General features: G+C 53.4%; 12 protein-coding genes across 12 annotated transcripts; 7 read left to right on the top strand and 5 right to left on the bottom strand.

Moving 5' to 3' along the window:
* Positions 1-28: 28 nt before the first annotated feature.
* On the bottom strand, positions 29-1,525 carry RHO25_000886 (uncharacterized protein; the record flags this gene model as incomplete). Its single annotated transcript, XM_065602062.1, has 4 exons — positions 29-57; positions 114-172; positions 224-377; positions 448-1,525. 4 exons carry the CDS (start codon positions 1,523-1,525, stop codon positions 29-31), a joined length of 1,320 nt encoding a protein of 439 aa, XP_065458134.1.
* A 615-nt stretch (positions 1,526-2,140) lies between these two features.
* Positions 2,141-4,117, bottom strand: RHO25_000885 (uncharacterized protein; the record flags this gene model as incomplete). Its single annotated transcript, XM_023593493.2, has 1 exon — positions 2,141-4,117. The coding sequence occupies one exon, from the start codon at positions 4,115-4,117 to the stop codon at positions 2,141-2,143; it is 1,977 nt and encodes a 658-aa protein (XP_023459999.1).
* A 337-nt stretch (positions 4,118-4,454) lies between these two features.
* On the bottom strand, positions 4,455-5,552 carry RHO25_000884 (uncharacterized protein; the record flags this gene model as incomplete). The annotated part of the gene is made up of 4 exons (XM_023593492.2): positions 4,455-4,939; positions 4,993-5,213; positions 5,301-5,387; positions 5,443-5,552. 4 exons carry the CDS (start codon positions 5,550-5,552, stop codon positions 4,455-4,457), a joined length of 903 nt encoding a protein of 300 aa, XP_023459998.1.
* A 989-nt stretch (positions 5,553-6,541) lies between these two features.
* RHO25_000883 (uncharacterized protein) lies at positions 6,542-7,134 on the bottom strand (the record flags this gene model as incomplete). Its single annotated transcript, XM_023593491.1, has 2 exons — positions 6,542-6,932; positions 6,986-7,134. The coding sequence occupies 2 exons, from the start codon at positions 7,132-7,134 to the stop codon at positions 6,542-6,544; spliced, it is 540 nt and encodes a 179-aa protein (XP_023458814.1).
* A 1,496-nt stretch (positions 7,135-8,630) lies between these two features.
* RHO25_000882 (uncharacterized protein) lies at positions 8,631-8,942 on the top strand (the record flags this gene model as incomplete). The annotated part of the gene is made up of 1 exon (XM_065602061.1): positions 8,631-8,942. The coding sequence occupies one exon, from the start codon at positions 8,631-8,633 to the stop codon at positions 8,940-8,942; it is 312 nt and encodes a 103-aa protein (XP_065458133.1).
* Positions 8,943-10,105: 1,163 nt separating this feature from the next.
* Positions 10,106-10,672, top strand: RHO25_000881 (uncharacterized protein; the record flags this gene model as incomplete). Its single annotated transcript, XM_023593490.2, has 1 exon — positions 10,106-10,672. One exon carries the CDS (start codon positions 10,106-10,108, stop codon positions 10,670-10,672), a length of 567 nt encoding a protein of 188 aa, XP_023458815.1.
* Positions 10,673-11,802: 1,130 nt separating this feature from the next.
* Positions 11,803-13,851, top strand: PAB1_1 (Protein phosphatase PP2A regulatory subunit B; the record flags this gene model as incomplete). The annotated part of the gene is made up of 4 exons (XM_023593489.2): positions 11,803-11,852; positions 12,356-13,149; positions 13,200-13,768; positions 13,828-13,851. The coding sequence occupies 4 exons, from the start codon at positions 11,803-11,805 to the stop codon at positions 13,849-13,851; spliced, it is 1,437 nt and encodes a 478-aa protein (XP_023458818.1).
* Positions 13,852-14,318: 467 nt separating this feature from the next.
* RHO25_000879 (uncharacterized protein) lies at positions 14,319-15,218 on the top strand (the record flags this gene model as incomplete). The annotated part of the gene is made up of 1 exon (XM_023593488.1): positions 14,319-15,218. One exon carries the CDS (start codon positions 14,319-14,321, stop codon positions 15,216-15,218), a length of 900 nt encoding a protein of 299 aa, XP_023458819.1.
* Positions 15,219-15,303: 85 nt separating this feature from the next.
* On the bottom strand, positions 15,304-17,214 carry CTB12 (Multicopper oxidase ctb12; the record flags this gene model as incomplete). Its single annotated transcript, XM_023593487.1, has 1 exon — positions 15,304-17,214. The coding sequence occupies one exon, from the start codon at positions 17,212-17,214 to the stop codon at positions 15,304-15,306; it is 1,911 nt and encodes a 636-aa protein (XP_023458816.1).
* A 298-nt stretch (positions 17,215-17,512) lies between these two features.
* Positions 17,513-18,690, top strand: CTB11 (Fasciclin-like arabinogalactan protein ctb11; the record flags this gene model as incomplete). The annotated part of the gene is made up of 2 exons (XM_023593486.1): positions 17,513-18,431; positions 18,485-18,690. 2 exons carry the CDS (start codon positions 17,513-17,515, stop codon positions 18,688-18,690), a joined length of 1,125 nt encoding a protein of 374 aa, XP_023458817.1.
* Positions 18,691-19,145: 455 nt separating this feature from the next.
* On the top strand, positions 19,146-19,673 carry CTB10 (Dehydratase ctb10; the record flags this gene model as incomplete). The annotated part of the gene is made up of 3 exons (XM_023593485.2): positions 19,146-19,307; positions 19,370-19,569; positions 19,637-19,673. The coding sequence occupies 3 exons, from the start codon at positions 19,146-19,148 to the stop codon at positions 19,671-19,673; spliced, it is 399 nt and encodes a 132-aa protein (XP_023458822.1).
* Positions 19,674-20,225: 552 nt separating this feature from the next.
* On the top strand, positions 20,226-21,252 carry CTB9 (Hydroxylase/desaturase ctb9; the record flags this gene model as incomplete). Its single annotated transcript, XM_023593484.1, has 2 exons — positions 20,226-20,602; positions 20,655-21,252. The coding sequence occupies 2 exons, from the start codon at positions 20,226-20,228 to the stop codon at positions 21,250-21,252; spliced, it is 975 nt and encodes a 324-aa protein (XP_023458823.1).
* Positions 21,253-21,297: the final 45 nt, after the last annotated feature.

Genomic DNA, 21,297 nt, shown 5'->3' with positions numbered 1-21,297 from the left:
TTGACCGGAAAGTCTCCCCACGACCATTTCAGTGGAAAAGGCGTGGAGGTGGCGCTGCTACACATCGGTTAGTAAGGGGAAATAAAGCGACAACACACCCTTCATAAGCATACCTGGAACCGTTCCAGCTGCTGGCGAATCCTGCTTGCGCTGCGTCGATTGTGACATTGGGCTACTACCCTTTCATCAGTACAGCTCACAGAGCTATGACGGCGAATCCCACTCTCCAAGTCTCAATTCCGTGGAACAGCGTTCGTAAGACTTGATCTGTTCCCGCATCCCACGTGCATCGTGGTTGGGCTCGAATCGGAGGTCAAGCTTCGTATTCGAATTTGTGCGGACAAGCCATATGCCCCCGCGGATAAAACTGGCGCTCTCTAGAAGCAGGTTAGACGGCCTCAGTGAGGCGCAGTGCTCATACAGCAACGCAGTCAGTCGAGTGCTCACTGTCAGAGCTCGCCCAGTCGGGCATTTTCTCGTCTTCGTCAAGTTCAATATAGCCATCTCTGCCGGTTCTATGCTGAAGATTGTGATGGGGTGTCGTCACATGTCGGAGCCAGTTTTCTACGGTATCAGACACATACCCGCAGTCGTCATGAACACAAACTCTCTGCCGTACCTCCAGCGTGAGGTTTTCACTTTGTCGCAGTAGCCGATGGTGACAGCCCTGCAGCTGGCAAGTGAAAAAGTAGCGTTCTGGTAACTCATCCTGATTGCCAGTGACACGATCAGTCTCTCGTTCCACGGTCCAGTCACATCGCTCATGCTGCTGCATCTCCCAATCTGGCTTCCATGATTGGAGGCTGTCTGCAACGGGCTTCTGAACCGACATAAGGTGTTGTTCCAGCTGTTGCAATCGAGCTAACGCTGCAGACCGAATGTTGTAGGAGTCCATATTTTGAACTTCTATACGAGCCGTGTGGTCGAATTCGAAGTTGACATCATTGCTGGTCTGATTGTGCTGCCTCAATTGCTCTCGCGAGAGATGCTTGTTGATTCGTTTCCACTCGTGCCGCCAGCGCCACTCTGGCCGTCCATCGTCTTGGTATACAACTTTTCCGTCAGAGCATCGTTGGTAGATTGGCGTTGTTGTGCCCGACTGTGCATTTTCGTGCATAGAGACAGAGCTCCGCCTGGTGCCCGTGTACGCCGCTTGCTTGGACTTCCATACTCCATCCCACGCGGTCCCGTTGAATAATTCTGGGGACCCCTCGCGGCTCGAGGTGCTTTGCACAGGGCTGGAAGATCCGCAGACGAAGTCGCGGTATTCGCTCTCGACATCTTTGACCCATGCTCCGTATTCGCGAAAGGAGTCGTTAGCAGCGCTGGTCGCCCGAGCCTGCCTGGAGAGTTGAGCAGGTAATGGCGCACTTCTGGACGATGAACCTGGCTCTCCTACTCGTTTTCCTAGCCCCAAGAAGTCACGAGATTGAATTTCTGCTTCGATGCCGGGGGCTCCAGAAAAGGCAGATCTTGTAAGATCTTTGGCAGAGCCGACGATTCGATCGACATAGGAGGCTGCCATTGCCAACGATCTGCGCCTACATGCAATGCTGACTTATCAACGAAGGTTGGACGAATGGAAACCGGTTAAACTTTTGGCCTGCAGTGTGCTGATCGTCTGCAAATTTTGCGTGCTCCAATTGCTTCTGAGCCAGCGAGGCAAAAGTGGTTCCGGCGCACGTCCGACATATAAGTGCTGCGATGGAACGGAAGACGTGCCTGTGAGAGCGTGGCGAGTCTGTGGGCGGCGGTGGTGGTGAAAACGTCTTTCTCGAAGTCGCTGTTGCTCGCATCGGCAGCTCGGCGTTTGCAGGGGTGCTGTCGGACGCAGAGACCGAGGAATCTCTTGCCGCTTCCAGTCGCGCTATCCTCCTCCTACTCTCCTCCGCTGGTGCTGATAATACTACGACAAGAAGCAAAAAGAATGCACAGCAAACGAGACGAGAAACGGTGGCCGAAAATGCGCACAGAAGAGCGTCATGTACCGCTGCCCTGGGCGAGCATCGTTCCCCTCACGGAGCCCTCGCACGACTGGGGAACTGGATGCATGGGTGCAGCATCTATTGCGGTTCTCGGAAGATCTCGCGAGCACGCGACCTCATCCACGTCCGTATACTATTTTGCCCACTGGCTGCTCTCATCGAATATATCGCACGGTCGTCAAATATGCCTTACTGTCCAGTTCGGCCAACCACTCTTCAACACTCGCTCGTTTCCAGCCTTCTTGGGCGGCGATCTCTTCGAAAGCATGGGTGCCGTCACAATGCAGTATCAATTGCGGCAACACGTCTCGCAAGTCGTGGTTCCGAACAGAGCTCTTGAGAGCATCTACAAGCTTCCGTTGCTCTTCACTCAGTTCTCGTGGGTCGTTTATGTTCACATAAACTTCTGGCGCAGTCTTGTCTCCTCCTGCCTGAGAGCTGACCTGTGTTTCGCGGCTGAAGCGCCTGGACTGTCTGCTGAGGGGCGTCGAAGGTGCAGCAATCGCAGTACGCTCGGAGCTGACGCTGACAACGTCGTCATCGACAGCTCTAGACTTGGGCGAAAGCAAGTTGTTGCGAGTGTGGAGAGGACGCTTCGGCGTTTCTCCCTTTGCCTGCGTCTGTTCGAGTAGATTCTTCGGCAATCTGAGCCAGCCATACGTCTTGAGCTGTACCACAAGACCATGGCGGACGAGGTAAGACAATATATTCATGTAAGCGGTGCGATGGTCCCTGCTTGGGATCAGAAGCCCGTACTTGATCGGTTTGCCGCTCAGCACTTTGAGCATATTTGGAAGCGTAGGCAGCGTGGGAAACAGCTTGTGGTAAGCACTGATGTGCTGCTGTAGGTCTTCGAGCGGTGCATCTGGCGCCACGACGTATGTGTTGCGCTGGTGCAGCGGAGATATGATACGCGCTTTTCGCCACTTGAGCAAATGTGATGCCATGTACAGCACATCCTCCACAGGCATGCCAACATATGCAGCATGTTTCTGTAGGTTCTTGGTCGGCGTGTGCTCGCGTACAAATGCTGCCAGAGGTGAAGCATCCGGGTGTGATAGGTCTAGAAGAAGATTCTCTTTGCTGTCCAAGAGCAAAATGGCCGAGAGCGGACCCAGTTTGGCGTCTGCATTCGCACTAATATGATTCGGCTCGCTCAGATGCAAAGACATTTCCATGCCGTTCAACCTGACCCCAGCGAGCTCACCTCGCGAGATGCGATCGTAGATTTCCTTCAACGTCCAGGCTAGCTCACTCGTCTCAACAATTCGCGTCCAGAGTTCAGACATAGATATCTGCGACTGCCTAGCTTTGGTCCTGGTCGCGAGGATCCTGCGGCTCTCTGCTTGCACGTAATTCGCTTGCTTCTGGCAGTAATGTAGAGCTCTGCTGAATTTCTTAGCCACTTCTTGGTAGATCGCTTGCGTTTCTGCTTGTGCTTCAGCGCCTCTTCCACGCAACACGAAGACAATATGAAACATAGACATGCTGCCATCTGTCGTCGGGTCTGAACCAGTCGAAGAGACTGTCCGCATTGATGTTCCCAGCGCGATTTGATCTTGAGATTCGAAGCTGTCAGGCACATGGGCGAAATCAAGTTCACTGCCTGAAGGGCGAGGTGATGGTGTCTCACGACGATCCAAGGTCAGGCTTGCCAGATCAGTTGTGTCCTTGCTCGCAGATGTAGAAGGCGCATCGGCATTCTTCGCTGCCCATTCTCCATCTTCTGACGCATAAAGTGGGTGACCGACGAAAGACAGTCCGTTCAGATTGATCTCAAATTTCTTCCGGTCGCACCAGCGACCTGGTGATAGCACCTTCTCCAAGCTGCCTACGGAGCTTCCGAGAACTCGTGGTCCGGGAGGCTTCTGCGCGCCATCTAGGTTGCGTCGGGCATCATCAGGCACGATCAGTGGCGATTCAGCGCCCGAGTCGTCTCGCTCATGCTTGTTGTCTTCTTCGTCCTCCTCAGAATCGGAGTCATCGGCATCAATGTCCGCGTACTTTCGCTTGGTCTTATAGTCGGGTTTCTCAGGATAATGAAATACAAGTCTTGGTCCGGGCCGCGTACGCGTGATAAGTAGGATTGCGACAAGCCCACCGCCGCGTTTCGCTTCTTCCTTCGACTCCATTTGCCATTTTACTGGTCAATGGCAATGCTGTGACAAAAACGCCGGAGGAATGTTTCTTCTAGGCGGTATTGTGGCAGGTGAGCTCGGCTACCTCAAAAACGCGACGCGAACTAGAGACAGTGTCAATATTTGATGAGAAATTGAAGCCTTTGGGGCATTTTAGTTCCACAAGTCATTCGTCTATTCATCGCGAGCCATGCCATGCTGTGATTTTAAATATGATACAGGGCAGATGAGCATTTACACGCTGCTGCAGCATGGGGAGCGCAGTACTGTGCCAGCCCGCCAGCCTCTAATGTACGCCCGTCGCATCTAAAGCAGTTCCATGCCTGGCCATCTATTGGATGCTTCTGAAGAAGTCCATGACTCCCGTGAAAACCACCAGCAGAATACCGCCTCCTGGTCCGAGTCTCAGCACCTTTGGCAAGAAACCCTTGTACAGCGCGGCGAATCCTTCCTCCTTCGCGACCGTGCCCAAGGCTGGCCAGGCCCAGTTGTACTTGGGTACTCCACCAACGACCTTGGTGCTGTTCTGAATTCTGCTCTTGACCACGTCCATTGGAGTGTTGAGTATTGTTCCAACAGTTCCTCCAATGCTACCAGAGATCAAATCGTTTCGCATCTGAATCGACTTGTCCCCGGTGGGATTCGCCGGCAGCAGAGAGCGCACCTGGAAGATGCAGCCGAAGTAGCCACTGTTCCAGAGAATGTGGCGCCACATGGTCGACTCGAGACCCTGGTAAAGGGTAAGTGGGCCCTCGTTGCGGATGATCTTAGTGACACAGTCCATCATGCCATTGTACTTGGACGCTTGCGCCTTGTCTGAGCCAAAGTCAGTGGTCACAACTCTTCAGAGAAAATCAAAAGGTTCTCACCTTGTAATCGGATCTTCACCAACTCGAACGGCACCACCACGAAAGCCTCGGTTGCACCAGCAGAAGCTCCGGTCAGAATCGACAGAGACTGGTTCATCTTGGCCACACCGAAAAAGTTCCTGTAGAACTTTCCCCACTCATCGTTGGCTGCAAACTTGGTGGCACGCTTAGGTGCCTCCATGAGGATAGGGGCGGAAATGCCTCGATAGAGACGCGAGAAACTTCGTCGCGTCAGCTCTGGCGCTCGATGCACTCATCCATTCCTCCTTCCGCATCCACAGCCACCGCCGCACGAGTCTATCACTTACCCTTCATTGGCGACGATTTTCTTGAAGCAATCTCCCATGCCCGTGTAAAAGTCCTGGCCTGGGATCGGCACTCTGCCCTGGATCTGACTGCGCACATTGTGTTAGATGTGCTTCGACTCGACAGAATTATCCCATTGCCTACACTCTTGTCTTGACCACGTCGAGCGGGTACATAACGAGAATCTCGGAAACACCAGCCACCGCACCAGCGGCGAACTGGTATATGAACGGAAGCGGCTTATCGGTCGACATGTTGGGCGAGGTGATAGCGGTGTCGTTCGAAGCGGTGGAAATGTGACTTTATGGTAGTCGAGGGCTGGCCGGTGGTGCAGTGGTGGACAAGAAGAGCGGAGAGTGAATGTAAAGTGGTTCCAATGGTATGTGGAACTGCAGACAAAAGTGACTGAGAGCTCGAGTACAATCTGGTTAAGGCCAGCTCCGAGTCCCGATCGCGGCGCGGCACGCATTGGTCAACACGTGCCACATGCGTTTCGCGTGGAGCCGCAGCATCTTCACCCGCACTTGTCTCCACAGGGTCTGCATCTGATGAAGCTCACTTCTTGCAATCGAAGCGAAGCTTTTCCAATGCCCGTAACACGTGCGGGAATGGAACCTTCAATGTGAATTGATTGTTGATATCAGGTTGGGTTCTTACCAGGATTGCGTCTGATGGCCGCTTGAGACTTAGACGTGGAGTGGATGTGGTACACAGCAAGCAAACACGTCTTGTCCCGCAATGTTCCGCTCATCACCGCTGTCGTGCCTATAGCGTGGTGATGGAGTATAGAGCTGCATCAGGTCAGGTATACTGGGTCTTGTTTAAAAGGCTGAAGCGATAAGTACTCAAAAGGATTGTTTCTCAGAACGCAAAACTCCGAGAGACTTTATCTCTATGATGAGTGTTTGCTAGTCAAACACACGATCAACTAGAACATATGAGCTAACGTTCGGAACTTCGGACAAACAACAAAATTCCACCCACGCCACAGAAGTGGCAGACGTCAGATAAAGGACTTACCAACTCGTTTCGGAGTTTCATCTTGCTCCTTACAGGAAAAGCACAAAGGAATGGGGACATGAGTATGAAGTATCATGTTACGACCAGAACAAACATACTATCTGGATCTGACTTCAATCTATACACACTAGTGTACAGCGAACGATCGTGTGCCACATCATATGACATTCCTCTGTCTGCCGCAGCAATTCGATTGTGCTGCCCCCCATTGCTATCGCTCCATCTATGCCTTGAAGTCGGCAAACTGCTGGCAGTTGCATCGGTTTGGCTCCGCACCGCAGTCGGTCAATGGGTTACCCTCAATAACAGCCCGGGCACGGCAACCATTCCAGACACCGCAAGACAAGGTGCAGCCAGCGTCGATTTGTGGCTCTGGTGCTGGCTCTGGCTCGCGCTTGACCTTGAAGTCGGCGAATTGTTGGCAGTTGCATCGATCAGGCTCGGCGCCACAACCGGTCAATGGCTCGCCCTCGATGACGGCACGGGCACGGCATCCGTTCCACACGCCGCAAGAAAGTGTGCAGCCGGCATCGATTTGTGGCTCTGGAGCAGCAGCACGCTTTGGCTTGAAATCGGCAAATTGTTGGCAGTTGCATCGGTTTGGTTCGGCACCGCTAATGCAAATGGTCAGTATGCAGAAATTGTCGAGGTGAAAGGAGCATCGAACCAGCCGGTCAAAGGGTTGCCTTCAATGACAGCGCGAGCGCGGCATCCGTTCCACACACCACAAGAGAGTGTGCAGCCCGCGTCCACTTGGGGAGCAGCTGAAGCACCAGCAGCGCTCAGGATGGTCATGGCAAGGACGGTGAATTGCATGATGGCTGATGGAATAATTGATTTCTTGGAAATGGGTCTTGTCTCTGTTTTCGTTGTGATCTTTGTTGCTGAGGATGATGTTGAATCTCAAGCGGCCGAAGCAAGTCCTTATATATCTTGTGCTCCATCTCGTCGGCGTAGGGCATCGCACGACCTTCGTCATTCTTCCTTCAGCTCATTCCCTACTTACCACTCGCTCAAGGACCCTGATGGTAGGGTGAAGTCGCTGTCCGACGTATCGTTGTTCATGGTGACTCGGGATGAGACAGCATCACGCAAGCCCAGGCGAATATCATACCCATTGAGTCGCAGTAAGCGAATCTCGAGTGCATCTTTTGCTCGATGTGTACGCAGAAGCGAGAGACCCTGTTGAAAGTGGTTCCGGAGTAGCATGGTTTGACGTATGCTGCATTCGTATTTTCTACGCCAAGGGGGTCTCAGCGTGCGGCAAGAGCTTCTGTCCTGACCCTAGTCGTGCTAGATGTGCTAGGTGGAGTCGAAAGAAGCTGTAAAGAGACCAGTCGCGAGTCTGGAATGTAGCATGTGTCGCGGCATGCTTGCTGACGTCGGCGAATAGTGAAGGTAGACGATCTCAATCGGGTAAGCTGTAGATGGTTAGCGGGCACAGAAACTCTGCCCAGCGAGATCCTCGCTATAGAGAAGAAATTGCACCAGTAACTGTGCGCCACAAGCGACCGGGCATGGGCGTGCTTTGCCCGAAAGATACACTCCAAGCAGCTGGGCCAGGCTGGGGTTGCCTATAGCGATTCAAGCTCAGCACGTGTTGCACAAGCTGAGGCGTGCCCTATTCTCCACATCAATTGATCGGCGCGTTATGAATGCACAATTCTGGAGAATGCAGCAATGCCACTTTCTAATGCATGGCTGATCTGGACCATTGCTATGATGATCGTCTACACGATCCGGCCAACGTGGTATCAAGACCCTGGCTGCGATCGTTGGTACTGTTCAGCTTTGCACAAGAGGACATGCAGACACTCGTATCATTATACGAGACTGTGCTGTAGTCCTGGCGTACGTCATAAGGCTCAAGAATCACAAACCTGCACCGTACATAGGACGGCAGTTGTTGACAGTCTTCGGGACAAGGTGATGCACAATGGACTTGAGTTCAGTGAGGCCCATCGAGTAGGTGCTGGTCTTGCAGTCTTGCTTGATATCCGCTCGCCCATCTGACTTGCTTTGGGGCCTGAGCACACTTCTTGGGAGATGCAGCGAAAGTGATTATCTTGCAGGCCTGGTGCGCAGGGCTCTGGACCTTTCGTCAGGAGCGGTCTTCTTGGTGTGCCTTTCCGCTGGAGTGGTGCGGCAATGGTGCGTACCGGAAAAGTCGTTCAGGAAGCGAAGCGGGCAATATGCTGAAGTCGATACATCTTACTCTTATAAGCTCCCAGGCCTGCCAGACTGGGATTCGTTGCGCCTCGGCATCCACTGTTGATCCTGAAGGCGTGATCTCTGTCCAAGCAAGTGCAATCATGAAGTCGGCAAGTGCCAGCTCGAAGCTTTGGATGTACATGGAGTGCAGCGCTCGCACCGACGGGAGCGCGGTGGTCGCAAATTCGCAATTCTCGCCCGCGCTGAATACAATCGCAGCGCAACGAGTTCAAGACTACAAGTCATCGCCGTGGAGCCCCTTGGACACTGGAATCAAGTATAATGCACGTGCCTACCATGGAGAAGGCAAGATCAGCAACATCATCGTTCGTGTTCGTATTGCACACCGCTACCACCGGAGCGCGTCGGAGGTCCGCGGCGACATGAAGACGGACGACGAGGTGCAGGTGTAGGTGCAGTGCTCGATGCTCGATGGCTTGTGTCTTGCTCGATGCTCGCCCGGCGTCTTTCTGTGGAATGATGTCGCGCGCACTGGGTCCGCGGAACGGCTGACACGTTGCCAACCCCCTGCGGAACTGATTGGGAAGGAGAGCGGGGCACGCAGGAGCGATCGCATCCTGTTCCTGTCTCTCCTCCCCAAATACGAGGGCCATGATCCGCGCACGCGCACTCGATTCCAAACAATGCGCTCGGCATTTCTGTGCCACATACCACTCCTTTCATGCCGCGCTCCATGCTGGCGGGCTCGTGGAGAAGACAGCCTGCGATACCTCCAATGCTCCATGAGCACGCAACGCATCGCTGTCGCCGCCATTTCCACGTGCCGCGTTAGAGCGACCTCCTTGCCCAGTCGCGCTGCCGCTCATAATTTGCTATTTTGACGACTCGTCAGCGTCGCCCGCCCGCTTGGCTTGGCTTCCGCCGAACGAGCTGAACGACTGAGTGACCGAAGGCTTCGTGGCGCTAACACACTTTGGCTGTCGGCGTGTCCCGTCTTCTCGTCTTGTCTCTCCTCTCCTCCCCAACCTCCTCCTCTCCGCCTTTCGTGCACGTAGATGGCGGTGCATACCTGACCTTGGTCCTTTCTTTATTACCACCCCTGCACAACCCAGCTTGTCATACTCTCGCTTCATTTTATCTCCATAACCACCCTCTCACCTGCCAGCGACAACCAGCTTGGAGTGCAGCATCAAACGGCGTCGAGCGAAATTGAAGCGCCCGCCACAGCCGCTGCACCAATCGAGACCTTCCACCCACTGAGCGTCGCCGGCGAATCGGTCATTGACAACGCCATTGCACGCGCCCTGACTGTCGCGCTCCATCGTTATTCATTCATTTCGACAGACCGCATACCCTGCTGTCGACTTTACCCTCCACTCTAGCCATTCTTTTCCACCACCAAAGAGACTCCGACATTACTGCCACTCGCTACACCATCAACTGCCGAGGTCCGGACGAACCAACCCCATAGTTCAAGCACCTAACGGCGCGCCAGACCCACGAATTGAGGGCACGACGTAAAGTCACATCTGATCGACCGACACGCAGCACTTGATTGTGTCTGCTCCAGCCACCAACATCACCACGACACTTTGCAGCGACACTACCGCACACCATGGCTTCTACTGGGACCAGCACAGCAGGGAACACCATCGTGACGCAGGACGATACCTCCAGTCTCAAGTTCGACGGTGGAGGTGGCATCTCGATCGCGCCGGGCACTATCGCCGCCATTGTCATCCTGCTCGTCCTTGCCTTGGCAGGCCTGATCATCGCATGTGCATATGCATTTGGAGGCTTCAAGAGATGCTGCTCCTGCTGCGGCCGGAGTGGTCGCAAGAAGCGACTCTCTCAGCTGCCCGTCTACAGTGATCGAGGCTATCTGGACGAGCGGGATAAGCTGCCGGCTTGGAACCCCAGTGCGTCTACGACAGAGATTGGGCTCAGCAGAATGGCGAGCGTGAAGCAGGGCTTGTTCCCCAGTTTCACCCGAAAGGGAACCATGGATCGCCCATTGATGCAGGAAAGCCCTGTTACCAGTCCGAGAAACTCGCAGTTGACGCGGCACTCGCAAGGCACACTAGGAGCGCCATTCCGAAGTCCGACGAGCCCTTATATGAACGGCAGCAACAGCAGTTCACAAAAGTCGAGATTTTCCATGTGGCAGGATGAGAGACGGTAGATTTCTGAAATGTTTGTGAGGGATTTTATGGAACTTATACGCGCAAGGAAATGCGGGTAGGAGTGCTGGCGCTTCCTTATAAAGGGCATGACAGTGTGCGTTGCGAACATTGCACCTGACGAGCGGGCTTGTACATACCATTTGCGCAACACATAACGACAGCCAAAATTCACTAGTCCTTGTTCTGATTTTTGTGTCCGCTCTCGATAGGAGAACGAGTGCCTTCTCGCCGCGGCATGCTGTGCAAGTGGCGCAGTTGCGGGCTTGGAACCCAACTTAGGTCGCTGTGCGGCCTCAACCTGATCAACGGCATGCGGGGTAAAGGTGTATGCAGAGCAGAGGTGAAGTGCAACGACTAATATATAGAGGGGAGGTGATCCTGGTGTCGCTCATTCAGGCGCAGGTCGTTAGCGAGCGCGCATGCAGACTCTGGCTAGACGCACGGCAGCAGAGCGTGCACGGGACGACGAGACATTCCTCTGCACGGCCGCAGACAGGCAGTGCGCTGGGTGGTTCTTTGTCGCAGGTGGATCATGAATGAGCTGCTCCATTCTGCCGCCCATGGGCGAGACTGCCAAGCCTTCTGTGCTATCTTCAGCCCTGCCACTCTTTTGCAGAGCATCATCATCCGACCACCTCACACCTGCCTGCTGCTTGCTGCTTGCTTCGACATTCTTCGCGCGCGCCCCTCGTCACTCTCCCTTGCCCGTGCGCGCTCACACTCTCTTGCACCTTCGCCGTGACTGTGTGTGCCGTGGCCGAGTGCGACCGGCGCCCTCTGCTCGTCCCGCCGCCCGCCCGTCGAGCGCGAGAGAAGAGCAGACCGACTGCTGCGGCATCACCGCGCTCGCTGACGTAGATTGCTCGCGTTGGGCCACCCCAGAGCTCCGACATATTCACCACCTCCACCTGCGCTTCACCACCGCTCCTCCACGACCTCCGTGCTCGCCCCACCGCCGCCACCGTCGACGCCACGCTCGCATCACCGCTCCAAGTCCTGCAAGGCACAGCCCGTGGCCCCGCATTGGCACCTGCTGCCGCCAGACACGCAGACAGCGCACTCAAGCACACTCGCTTGCGCTGTCGCCCCTGCCCCAGCGATTGACCACAGCAGATAACACTTGGAGAAGATGGTGGAAGCTGCGGACGGCGGGAGCCAGCCTACCTGGAAGTTCACGCAGTAAGTGCCTGCCCTTTCTTTGTTCTCACAACCACATTTCCTGTGCACACGAGCGGCGGCGGCGGCATTTGTACAGGACGAGCTAGTATTTTCGCGCACCACGCACGGCATCACGGGGCTCGAGTCACCACATTGCTACGGCAGCATGCTCTCAAGCATCCGATCATCGCTGTTGGGCGACCGGACAAATTCTCGCAGACACGGACCGCAGGCCTCTCGTACGCCTGTGCCCGCATCAACTGCAACGGCATTAGTGCGAGACTGCGTCGACGAGGTGATAGAAAATGATGGCGGGGAAATTTGGGTGCCATTCGAGCGTCACGACCATATGACAGACTTGGACGAAGAGGACTACGAAGATCCGCAGTATCGAGCGGATCAGAGCAACCTTCCTGTCGCGGAACACGTGTGGCATTTCACGCAGTGCGAACGCTTTGGCCCTAAGTTGATGAGATTAAGCGAGAAGCCTAGACCGAACAGAGATACTGACACTGTGGTGGCAGGTGCTTTGGCGATAAAGGCGACGTCGAGGACATCACAGAAGCCGACATCATCTCGACCGTCGAATTCGATCAAACGGGAAACTACCTCGCCACCGGCGACAAAGGCGGACGTGTCGTCCTCTTCGAACGTAATGAGACGAAAAAGACGTGCGAGTACAAGTTCCACACCGAATTCCAATCGCATGAGCCCGAGTTCGACTATTTAAAATCCCTTGAAATTGAAGAAAAGATCAACAAAATCAAGTGGTGCAGAAGACAGAATGCTTCGCATTATCTGCTCTCAACAAACGACAAGACCATCAAGCTGTGGAAGGTGTTTGAAAAGTCCTTGAAAGTGGTGGCTGAGAACAACCTATCGAACGAGCTCACGCCAGCTGGTACAGGCAATGCCAACGGCGGCGGTCCCGTTCGATATCCCAACCATGCATTCAAGAGTGTAGCAGACCTCAAGTTTCCACGCATGACGCACCACGATACCGTCGTTGCTGCTGTACCCCGGAGAGTGTACGCCAACGCGCATGCATACCACATCAACAGCATCTCTGTCAACAGCGACGGTGAGACGTTTATCAGCTCCGATGACTTGCGCATAAACCTGTGGAATTTGAACATCCAAGACCAGAGCTTCAATATCGTGGACATCAAGCCAGCTAACATGGAAGAACTTACGGAGGTGATAACAGCTGCCGAGTTCCATCCGGTCAGCTGCAATTGGTTCATGTACGCTTCGAGTAAGGGCACGATCAAGCTGGCAGACATGCGGCAGAGAGCGCTGTGTGATGAGCACGCGAAGCGTACGTGACCCCCTGAATTGTGTTCCGGATTCTTACTGACCATGGCCCAGAGTTTGAGCAAGAGGAAGACCCTTCTTCGCGATCATTCTTCTCGGAGATCATCTCTAGTATCTCAGACGTCCGCTTCTCTCACGACGGCCGATACATTCTCTCGCGCGACTACCTGACTGTCAAGATTTGGGACGTTAATATGGAGAAGCAACCGGTCAAGACGATACCTATCCACGAGCATCTCCGGCCCAGACTGTGTGACACCTACGAAAACGACAGCATATTCGACAAGTTTGAGGTTGTGTTCTCGGGAGACGCCAAGAATGTCATGACTGGCTCGTACAACAACAACTTCATGATCTATCCCTCGGAAGAAGGCAAGGACACAGAAGTCGTCTTGCAGGCCGACAAGAGCGCATTCAAGGCTAAGAAGGTGGGCATTCCTACGCCCATGAACAGTGCCGGTGCGAAGGACGGCAAGAAGGGATCTCGAGCGAGCAGTCCAGTCGGCGGGGCGCAGAGAATGCGCAAGGAGACGGACGCGGACCAGATCGACTTCAACAAGAAAATCCTCCACATGTCGTGGCATCCACAGGAGGACAGTATTGCTATTGCGGCGACGAACAACGTAAGCTCCTGACTCCTTCCCGTGTTTTGTCAAGTTCATAACGCTGACATTCATTCTAGCTGTTCGTCTTCTCGGCTTTGTAGACCTTCGGTCTGGCGCAGAGGCTTGCAATAGTGGGGGGAAAAGTGAAAGCAGGACGGCATTTTGCATGATCACAGTCAATCAGAATGGGCGCAAGTGGTAGTGATGCGAGATTGAATGGGAACGGCAGTACTCTTCCACGGGGAAGGTCGGTACTCGATCATGGCGTGTGCTATGTAGCCCATCGGTCTTTAAAGCCGATATCCTGACATGAAAAGAGTTGTCGAACTACACGTGCTGTGCTTCTTGTTTACTCAGTGGTTGTGCTTGCGAATGCATAAATCGCCTTTTCAGATTAGGATGATGACAGATGAAAATACTGCACAAGGCCCATTGATTGTGAGTCCGGGCGAGAAGTGAGTGAAAGGTGGAACTGCGGCGCGGAGCTCATTCCGTCGGGTGTATGCAACTTTCCTTGAGCTTGCGGACTTCTGCCCAACTCTGCATTCTCCGTCGCGCCCCCTTCGACATGTCAGAATATTGGAAGTCAACGCCATCGTACTGGTGCAAATTCTGCTCGCAATATGTGCGCGACACGACCATCGAGCGAAAGAACCACGAGGCCTCGGCCAAGCACCAGAATAACATCCAGAGATCACTGCGAGAGCTGCACAAGGGCAAGGAGCGAGAAGAGCGGGAGAAGCAGCGCGCCAAAGATGAAGTCAATAGACTGAACGGCCTCGTCAGTGGCCAGAAATCAACAGCTGCGCAATCCGGCGGGGCTTCGCAAAATGCAGGCAAGACCGGCAAACCTGCTCCTGCTCCGCCGCCTACCCAATCGACGGCACAGCAGAGAAAGGCGCATGCGGAGCAGCTGGCTGCGCTGGGCGTGGAGCTTCCGGAAGAGTTGAAGAAGGAGGTCACGGGTGTTGGGTCTTACCAAGTTGTCGATGCGCATGAGGTTGATACGAGCTCAGCTGGCGCAGTCACGGTGAACCGATCGCTTGCGGAGATTCTGGCAGAGGCACGCAGAGGGGAGAATACAGTCAAGGAAGAAAAGAAACCATCACATAACGACGAGACTGAGGATGACAAGGCCGGAGTGAAGCGGAAATATGAAGAAGACGATGATCCGAGAGACGAGGAGGCTGCGCCAAAAATGCGAAAGGCTTGGGGAAGCACCGTCAAAACCTATCCTGGAAAGACTGAGGATGTCGATGCCGCCGATCTGGACGCCCTTCTTGGAGGGGTGAAGAAGAAGACGAAGACAGAAGATGGAGCTGTGGTCAAGGAAGAGGATGGCACTGCGGCGACCACGTTGAACTCGGTGCCTGACGTCGAAGCAGGCACATCAACAGATGTCAAGCAAGAAGACGGATCTGCTGCTGCGCCTGCAGTGGTCTTTAAGAAGAGGAAGGGGAAAAAGTGAACACACTTCGCGTCTGATTCAATTATTTGACTAGCGATGGGGCGCATAGCTGCACTATTTTTCTGCAGTCTCAAGCTACACTCGCTCACGACAAAGCAGGCGGCTCGAATCCATTCCACTCCTGATAAGCTAAGGGCACTTCTGGCCAAGCATCCACGCCATCCAGGACGACCATGCCCATCCCGCCCGACAAATGCGTTTGCACATGGCAGTGGAATAACCATGCACCGGCATATTCAGCCTTGTACCTGACTGCAGTCCAGGTATCGTTGGCTTGCCCCTCCATCTCCACTGTGTTGAATGTATCCAGGTATGGAGGATCTTGGAAGTTGAAAGTGCCTTCGGGCAGATGTGGGATCGCCTCTTCCACGCTCTCCCACGGAAAGCTCCCTGAACCCGAGCCGATGAGGAACACTTTGTTGCCGTGTTTGTGCATTGGATGCGCTTGGGCGAATGGACCTGCTGTTACGAGGACGAGGTCGACCCAATCACCGATCTGCGTTTTCAGCGTAAGTTCCGTGGCGGGAACATCTTCTACATTCTGCAGCAGCAACGGAGGGTCGTCGTGCTCATGGCTAATGTTGTAGCCCAGGCTGCCGGTCTGCGTCCACTCGTACGCTCTATAAGGTTGGCCTAGTTTTTTCAGCCGAAGCTTGAAAGTGGAGTCGGCGCTCTGCGCAGGTCGCAAGGCTGGGTATGGGCTGCTGTCCTCGGGCACAAACGACACCATCTCGCTGCTAATCAGCTTGCCACCATAGTTCGTCTTCGGATGCGGGTGTTTGGGAGCATTTGTCGCGCCATCGTACGCTAGCTCGGCGAAGCCGCCTAAGATCTGGTTGAGGTAATCGTTGGCAACTCGCACAACGTGTCTGGCCTTCTCTTGATCGAGCTTGATCATCACGGATATTCGACTCCCAGTGTTGACCAGGACACGATCTGCGACTATTGGGTACACGTACTGCCCATCTACAGCGTACACGTACAATTCGTGCGAGTCAATCGACAGCTGCAGAGGGTACAACCCTCCAGGATTGACGAATGTCAACGCCGCCCAGCCGATCGAGGTGTCAACGTCAATCGTATAGTTTCCCTTCGAGCTCTGTCCTCCTTTGCACTTGTTGTAAGCGAGCTCCGGCACATTCTCCAGGTGCAATTCAAAGTCTCCATTGAACATTTGCAACGGAGGGATGCAACCCTTCGGCGTCATATGTCCGCCTGCGAGCTCTTTCAACAGCTGCAAAACAATGGGATTCGTCATATCGTCAAGCTCTTCCTCGGACAGGCAGTACTGCGAGCCAACCCCTTGGACGAGGATGGAGTCCATGCACGAGAAATCAATATTCGCAGCATGCTGGATTCCGTGGTATTCTGCAGACGTGTACTGGGACCAGTCACTGACGAAGATGGGTCGCATCAACTTCTCCGCTGCAAGCATTGCCGCCTGATCGGCCTCGCCGCTGCTGATAAGATGAAATGGACGCGGTGCCTCGTCATCTGGTGCAATGACGACCGCGCCATAAAGGCCGTCCATCATTTGAGATTTGGCGTGAGAATGGTAGAAGTATGTTCCGGCGTCGTGTGCAGTCCAGTTGTACAGGAATGACGCCCCAGGCCTGATTTGGCTTTGTGTCAGGCCTGGCACTCCGTCCGACCATGGCGTAGATCGCTGATCGATGCCATGGAAATGGATGCTTGTGTCTTGTTGCATGTAGTTGTGAACGACGAACTCGATCCTATCGCCTTGCTTGGCGTAGAGGGTAGGTCCGATAAAGGCATCGTTGATGAAGATCGCTTCCCGAAAACCTATTCCAGCTGCGTCGATTGACTGTGTCGTTAGGGAGATTTCGAAGCGAACAACTGGAGCCTGTATTTCTTTGCTTCCAATCTCTTGAACGACCTCGACATCGTCCACGCATCCCGATGGACGAGCTGCGGCTGGGCTGACGCATTGAAACAGTAGGGTCAACGCCAAGGGGTAGAGTCGAACAGACCACATTGTTGACGAAGTGGACGAACTTCAAATTCTTGTCCGCAACATGGATGTCTGCCTGAGACCAAGAGCAGTATCTCTTGCCAAAGATCTAGAAGAACATCGTGTAGGTCTTTGGATGTCTTGGCGTCCAACGGGCATTGAATCCCGAGTCGTGTCTGAGGTCACCGAACCGGCGACTACAGCTTCTACTACACCGCTGACTTCAAAGGCAACTCGCTAGAACAAGACACTGGCAGCGTATTCACCCTCGCATTGGAGATCGATTAGCCAAGAATCACGCCAACAATTCAATACTGCCATTATGCATTTTCCAGCGCTCGCTGTGGCGGGCTGCCTGCTCTCCCGTGCCACTGCGCAATCACTGGATCAAGTGCTTGCAAAGCGGGACTCATTCTCACTGCTACGCGATCTTCTTCATCAGCATGGCCTGGTCGATGAACTGGAATTCACGGCCAATGCCACGTTTTTCGCGATGACGAATCAGGCACTGCGCAGCCTGGCCGACTTTGGCATCAACCTTACGACCGCTGACCCCAACATCGCTCGAGCGATCTTCAAGTATGCACAACTGGATGCCATCTACACAACCGACACGGTCAAGGCATTGCACCACGAAGCAAAGGTTGTGCAGACAGCTCTGCAGCCACACCTGTTCAACAATTTGACGAGAGGTCAAGCTGCGAAGCTGAGAAGCAATCGAACAGGCGGAGCGAATGGTATCCTGGTCGAATCCGGATTGGGTGTCTTGACGCCCGTCGTGGAAGCAGACATTCCCTACGATCACGGCGTCATTCACGCTATCGACGCGAACATGGTCCTGCCTCACAACATTTCTGAGACTGCAAGGCTCGGCGGCATGACTGAATTCTTGAATCTGTTGGAACGATCCGACAGCGTTGCTAGACTGGAGAGCTTGTCGGATGTCACGATCTTCATTCCGCAAGACGAAGCACTCGCCAAGCTGCAGCCTATTCTGGATATGCTTACATCGGAGCAGCTGAAGTCTGTGGTGGCTCAGCATGCCGTGCCGAATCGAGTGCTGTATCAGAGTCTCTTTGATGGCGTGGAGACTTTGGAAACTTTGGATGGCAGCACGTTGCGTATTCGTCGTGGAAAGAGAGGCGAGATCTTTGTTAATGGTGCTGAAGTCGTTCGCACTGATCTGTTGCTATATGGGGGAGTGGCACATTTGATTGATGGGGCTCTTTTGCCCGAGAAAGGTGAGCATCTTTGCCATGAATTTCTGTGAGGCAGCTTCGCTAACGAGTCGCAGATGCGTCCTGCTCGACCGGTTTATTCGCCGCAGCAGCTGGTGGATCGAGTCGAGTCTGGAAAATCCTCGCGAGCCACCAGCTTACGCTGCTGGCAGTGCTCGCAATGGCTCTGGTGTCCATACTGTACAAGGCTTACCAGTCACGGAAACAGAGTCATCAGCTGATCAGACCGAGCGATGGTCTTGGCAATTATGAGAAGGTGTAGAAGGATCTCAATCCGCGTGCCCACGGCGGCACTGTACGAGAATCGAAGCGCCGGTATCCTGTTAGATGGTTTCCGAACTCCTCTGTCTTGATTTCAAAGTCACGAGGCAATGAATCAAATTCGGCATTAATCACCGAGCTCAGACCAAGAAGTTCCCGGTGGAGATCACCAGCCTGTCACATGTCAATCGACGCTCGGCATCATCGCTATCCAACCTCAATCTACGTACACGGTTCGTTTCTCGGCATCTGTCACACTCTCCGACCCTCTTGCGCGTCTTTCAGAGTCGCTGGGATCATGGATGCATACCTCGCAGGAATATGGGATGAACAGGGAGAGCGCTTTCCATAACTACATCAATCGTCTTTGATCAATCAAGAATTCAGCAAACACTCCTTCCACACCAAATTCAAAGACCAAGCAAACAACCACTCTATCAGCCATCAATTATCACAATGGGATCCATCGGAGAGCCAAACCGTCTGCTCTGCTGGAGCATCTACGTCACCAAGAAGCCAGACCAATCTGAGGAGGATCACCACAACCATGTCTCCAAGGTCAATGCTCCCATGATGATACCATTTCTGAAGAAATATGGCATTGTTCGTTACACTGTGGTCCGTGCCTCCCTGCCTTGAAATAGCATTTCACACAAATCATTTACTTACTCGCATCGCAGAAGCACAACGATGCTCACTCTAAGCCCAAGCAAGCGGCTCTGATGGCCGGCCAGCCAGAAGAGAATGTCCTCGCTTATGACACTGTTTTTGAGATGATTGTCAAAGACATTGAGAGTATTCAGACTATGCAAAAGGATGAGGAGTTTTTGCGTACTACTATTCCAGATCACTTCAACTTTGCGGATATGACTCGCAGCAAGTATGTTGTCACTTTCTGATCTCTGCTGCTTATTTTGTTGGGTTTTGCTAACTTTGTGGTGATTTAGGGGATCGTTGACTTGGATTGAGGAGTTCACTTTCTAGGTGATGAAGGCACAGGGTCGTGTTTGTAGCATGAGATAGGATGCTCGGTGCTTAGCATAAGCAGCGTATTTGAAGCTAATAATACATCTTGTTATACTGAATACACTCATGTACTAAGATCACCATGACCTCGATCTTTCTCCTAAGCCTGTTTTTGTCATAATTGCAATCGTCTTCGATTGTACGGAGACATGTCGCCTATGTACAGATCGAACGATCGCAGCTTCCCAGACTCCCTCTGAGAATCTCCAAACTTGATTACACCGAAGGCTAGCTCGTAAACCGGCGAACGTCGCGAGGTGCTCGCCGAGAGTACCTCGTACGAGTACGTACCAGTATGATGAAAGTATCCGAGCTGGTCGCCGAATCGTTCACATGCCGCAGCGGCCAAGTTCTCCCATGCAAGTCAGGCATGGAATTCCGCGTATTCAGCTTATCAAGTCGATCTTATCACTGAAACTCAGTCAACTTTCTATGCAGCTTTCTGGAGCACGGTGCCAGACGCAGAAACTGTTCAATCGTCTTTTTCACCGCCTAACAAGAACCGCCAAGATGACAAGTACTATCACGACCACTGAGACTCTGCAGGATGCAGTACCATTCGTGGCACCACCAAGCCCACCTGAAGACACAAGCAACAAGGAATTGCCAGAGAAGCCTTACTACGATGTTGAATTCAACTACCGTCTTGACCCACGTGATGGAGGCGACGAAGTCATTTGGGGCGGTACTGTTGGTTTGATGCGCAGGAAGTATGAGACCCGGACGGTACGAATCAACAATGAACGTGGTAATGAACACAACTTCAACCTCGACACTCATGGCTTTGCTTGGGTCAAGCACAAAACCTCCGTGACTGAATTTGCGGACTACTTGGCAATTCGTCAGGGACCGTACTTTGGCGAAGTTGCTGAGATGTTGAAGAGGGTGTAAGTATGATCGATCACGCCATCAAAGATCGTCGTGTTGACCTTTACGCAGCACTGGAGCGACTAAGGTTCATGTGATCGGACATCTCCATCGTTCGTTGAATTACAACGATACGACTGAGGAGGAGAAGAATGCCCCAGACATGACAATGACCAAGGGGCAGACTCCAGGACGTTTCGTGCACGTCGATCAATCCTACCAAGGCGCAGTTCGTAGACTCTACCTGGATCTTCCCCAAGAAGAGGCCCGCAGGCTGGAGAAAACCAGATGGGCCATCATCAACGTCTGGCGTCCCGTTCGGAAAGTCACCAATGAGCCGCTAGCAGTCTGCGATGCTCGATCAGTCCGAGAGGACGAGTTGTTCAACACTCTGCATCTTGTACCAATGAGATGGCCGGACGCCGCACCTCAGGAGAACCAGATGTGGGCTGTTGCTCCTCCCAAGACTCCAACACAGCACAAGTGGCATTATGTATCTGGTATGACGGAGGATGAGGCGTTGTTGATCAAGATGTTTGATTCTAAGAAGGATGGCACTGCAAGACGTGTTCCACATTCTTCTTTCCCTACTCCAGATGATTTCGGAGAGCCGAGAGCGAGTACTGAAACGAGATGCTTTGTGTTCTGGGAAGATCAGGAGGCTGAGTAGGGGTCGTGTACAGTAGTCTTAGCTATTTTTCGTAGCTCTTGATGA

The sequence above is a fragment of the Cercospora beticola genome, chromosome 1 (assembly GCF_033473495.1).
Source record: "Cercospora beticola chromosome 1, complete sequence".
NCBI lineage: Eukaryota > Fungi > Ascomycota > Dothideomycetes > Mycosphaerellales > Mycosphaerellaceae > Cercospora > Cercospora beticola.
This window is presented reverse-complemented; position numbering and strand designations above follow the sequence as displayed.